The sequence below is a fragment of the Myotis brandtii genome, unplaced genomic scaffold (genome assembly GCF_000412655.1).
Source record: "Myotis brandtii unplaced genomic scaffold, ASM41265v1 scaffold766, whole genome shotgun sequence".
Taxonomy (NCBI): Eukaryota; Metazoa; Chordata; class Mammalia; order Chiroptera; family Vespertilionidae; genus Myotis; species Myotis brandtii.
This window is the reverse complement of record NW_005371060.1, coordinates 192,087-196,145: the sequence shown is the minus strand read 5'-3', so window position 1 is coordinate 196,145 and position 4,059 is coordinate 192,087. Positions and strand designations below refer to the sequence as shown.

General features: G+C 36.2%; 1 protein-coding gene across 2 annotated transcripts in view; it reads left to right on the top strand.

Moving 5' to 3' along the window:
* PARG (poly (ADP-ribose) glycohydrolase) overlaps nt 1-4,059 on the top strand; it is a 192,857-nt gene that overhangs the window by 116,468 nt on the left and 72,330 nt on the right. For both annotated transcript variants that reach the window (XM_005883121.2, XM_014530716.1), the window contains exon 10: nt 3,070-3,149. In XM_005883121.2, the coding sequence (XP_005883183.1) occupies nt 3,070-3,149 (80 nt within the window). The remainder of the gene's footprint in view (nt 1-3,069; nt 3,150-4,059) is intronic.

Here is a 4,059-nt window from a genome sequence, read left to right as displayed (position 1 = left end):
TTTTGGGCCAGCTTTAGCTCTGAGGCCTCGCTGCTGAAAAGATGGATACAATGTTTCGGTCCGGCTGGGTTTCAGTCCGGCTGTTTTCTGGGGTTTTGTTTACCTTCTTATTTGCAACATAGTATATAGTTGCTTAGAGTTGCAACTGAGAGGCTGGCAAGTGAGGCGGGGAACGTTGGAGTCTGCAGCAAGCAAGCCTCGTGCTCGCTTCAGTGCCTGGCTGCCAGCCGCCATCTTGGCTGACAGTTAATTTGCATATACTCACTGATTAGCCAATGAAAAGGGTAGCGGTCGTACGCCAATTACCATGTTTCTCTTTTATTAGTGTAGATGTTTCTATGTATGGAAAGAAAAATACCAGTTAATAAGTATCAACTCTGATTGACTTACTCCCTTGAAAATAAAAAGTATTTTTAGAACAAAGGTGAGGTTGCCTGACTAACTTTTCCTGTTTGCTTTCTTTAATAATCTGTAATTATTCAGTTAAATGCCAAAATGTCTTTCCTATATGCAGAGGGGTTATTCTGGCATAGTTTATGTTCATGTTTACATGCATGCCTGCTGACTCAAAATATGCCTTCAAATATACGTACCCAGGACCTGGAAATCTAAATTAAAAAAAAAAAAAATCGGTGTTAGGAAGAAAAAAAAGAAAAAATTGGATGGTGCTTGATTAGTATGAGAAATCTAATTGTCTCCAGTCTCTTGTCTCTCTTGAAGGCTCTGTGTTTGTCTCTCTGAGTGTCTTTGCATGTGAGTTTCTGTTTCTCAGACTCTCCCTTGGTCTCCAGCCCCATTCTGTCTATCCCTTTCTTCCCTCTTAGTCTTCCCTGCTGTACTAGTATCTTTCTGTCGCTCTCCTTTTTCTGGCTCCATTCTCGTTCCTTTGTCTTCCTTCTTTCTCCCCAGAACTATTCCTCAGTTAATACATCACTCTTCTGATAACTTTCACTAGTGCTGTTTGCCTGTGTTTTTGTGTTATTTTTCACTTGCTTCCATACCAGGGTAATTCATTTTATCTGGGTGGCTATACATAGTACTATAAAAATTCACAGCAGTGAAGTCTGAGAATTGGCATAAGTTTTAAACCTGCTTCATCTTCCCGGACTTTCTTTCCACCTCCCCCTTTCCTCTGTGCCTCCAACCCCCACATACGTCCTTGCTCCACAAGGAAGATGGCAAAGCATATTTGGTTACATAGTGATTTGAAATCAGGCTGTGAAACTCACACACAATGATTAATCAGAATACATTGAGATTCTGCTTGATTTGTACCTCTGAGGTTTGGACCTGCAAAATCAACAGTGGTGCTCTTTTGTAGTTGGTGGTAATAGCCACATCATCTTTCAGGGAAGTCATATCCTTAGGTTAATAAATCTGCAGTCCCAAGAGGCTCCTAAGGTTAATAATTTGTCATTATGGTTATGAAATATGTGACATTGTATGTGATTTTACATATAGCTGATCTCATGTAGAAATTAGGGACATTTTTTATGTTTTGGGAAATTATTTCTTAAGTTCAGCAGCCATTTTCTTCTCGTAGTGCAACAGTTCTGTGGAAGTGGAACTTTTTCCTCCTTACTTGAATTGTATAGTCCTCAATTCATCTCTGAGAAAGGGTGGTGGCTGCCTTTATATTAGTACTGCTTCCCTCTACTAAGTAGTAAACCTAGAAAAGGATTTTGCAATGGATTCCAAGGTATTTATTTAGTAAATCATATTTATTTCATACAGGATGTTTAATTAAACTGCCAAGTGGCTTTTTCTTCATTCTGACCATCATTTTGATTTAAACAAACTCTATTCTGGTTGACACTGCAGAAGAAACTAAGCTGAAACCTGCACTGTCAGATATCCTTTTTTGGGGGGCAGACAGCTGGATTTTTAAGAATATTTGTAATAAACATTTTAGAAAAATAAGTTAGGCGAGTAAAAATTATTACATAGGCACAATTCTTTTAAAAAATCGGTTAGATTTTAGATTTGGTTAAAATGCTTTCTATTATTAGTATTCTTTTTAGGAGGTAAGTATTCAGATAAATTGTTTTCTCAGAAATTGACTCTGAATACAGAATTTCAGATCACTGAAAACAGGTCATTTGAAATCTGTATTTCCTTCCCTTTTTCTAATTCATTTTATTTACTCAATAGGATTTTCTCATGAAATTAACTTTTTCCTTTCTGCATAGTTATATAAACGTGCTTTTCTGATGAAAAATTTTATCCATTTTGACACTTGTTAAAGTGAACTTTTACTTGAAGTATTTCTGGTTTTAAAGCCAGGATATATGACCAGAGGCAGATAAATAATATCTCCTTATTTATAGTCACAGAATTTCTCTAATTTTTCAGTGCTTTTGGAAAAGTAGATCTTGTGCCTAAAAGCATGCTTTTGTGATTGAAATCTTTTAGTGAACTACTTACTCAGGTCAAATGCTTCTAAAGCCCTTCTTTTCTTTCCCTCGGGATAAATTGCATAATGTGTTACCAATAACAACGCCACATCATTTCAAAGAAAACTAAAGTAGTACAAATCTAGGTTTCTGGAAACCAGATGGCGGGTGGATAGCCCTATTTAACAGGTTACCACGCAAAGAGTATATTCGTTTAATTACCAAGGATTGGTCATTCCTCTAATCTAACATCTTGTTATACTGCATGTCATTGTCCTTACTGTTCTTGCCTCCCCAACACAAACAATCATGTGCAGTCTTTTTCAGATACTGTCTTTGTTCAATCATTTAACTGCCTAGTAATATTGGGAATTATAAATATATTTGCCATTGGGAAAAAAACAAGCATTAATTCACTGGCTTAATTGTCTTTGGGGGACCAGGTGGTGCCTTCTCCCTGGAGGAAGATAGACTGGAGAGACGAGTTGTTAGAGTACCATCTGACTTGAACAACTTTTAAGAAGTCTGGTTCTAGTTGCTTTCAGTCCTTTTGAATCCAAACAGTTTTCAGTTCTCTATTATTACAGAATTGCTTTCTGAAAGAATTAGTTATTTTATTACTGGGTAGTAGTATAGATTTAGTTCTTTGTGAATCTTTGTTTTTGGTCTCTTTCAGGTTGTTTGAAGGACGTTCCTCAAGAAAACCAGAGAAGCTTAAAACGCTCTTCTGCTACTTCAGAAGAGTCACAGAGAAAAGTAAATTCCTTTCATTCTTAACTATAATTTTTATCACTGATGGGAGACAGTTCAGATCAAGAACATTTTGTGTTCAAAGTACACCTTCCTGCCCAAACCAAATAATTCATTATAATCTAGATTTTATATACATGTGTGCCATGAGTGTGTGGGGTCTTATATATTCTAAAATTAGAGCAGCGTAACATACCATAATGTGTTTTCATGAATAAAAACAAATTAATATTTTCAAAAGGAAGTATGTTGACCAGGAAATGCAGTTTTTGGTGTTCTTTATTTAAAGAAGCATTGACTTTTATAATTAGTTTATTTGTAGAAGTCAAGCAATTCATTGTCTTCCTATAGGTCCCTCTCTTTTGTGTCCCCTTTAAACCCTTTGCAGAGTTCTTATAAAGCAGTGTTTCACTTAGTGTTCACATGTCTGTCTTCCTCTGTTGAACCTCAACCATCTTGTTTCCCCAGAGGCTAATTGCAGCCCCTAAGGCAGTGGTGGTAAATATCTAACCAGTGCTCTTAGTAACCACTGACTGTAGATTGCTATTGCCACTTCTGTCCTAGGAGCTGGGTAGCTACAGACACTTTGTTAACATCTCTAAGCCTCAATTTCTTCATCTTAATAGAATGATGATAATTATCTCATAGGCTAGTTGTAAATATTAAATGAAGTTACATGCTTAATAAATACTAGCTTTTACCAGTGGGTGGCTTTTCTTACAAGTTGGTTTTAAAGCAAACCGAAACTTCTCAAAAGCTTGCTTTTGCTAACTCTGGTCAAGTGAAATGAGTAATGAATTCTTTTTAGTTCTGGTCATACAGGTTGTGGGATTATCTTGAAACATATCATTGAATCATTTTAAGGTCATTTTTTTCCTTTTGTAAGTATCTCTCATTATAGTATATTTAATTGGCA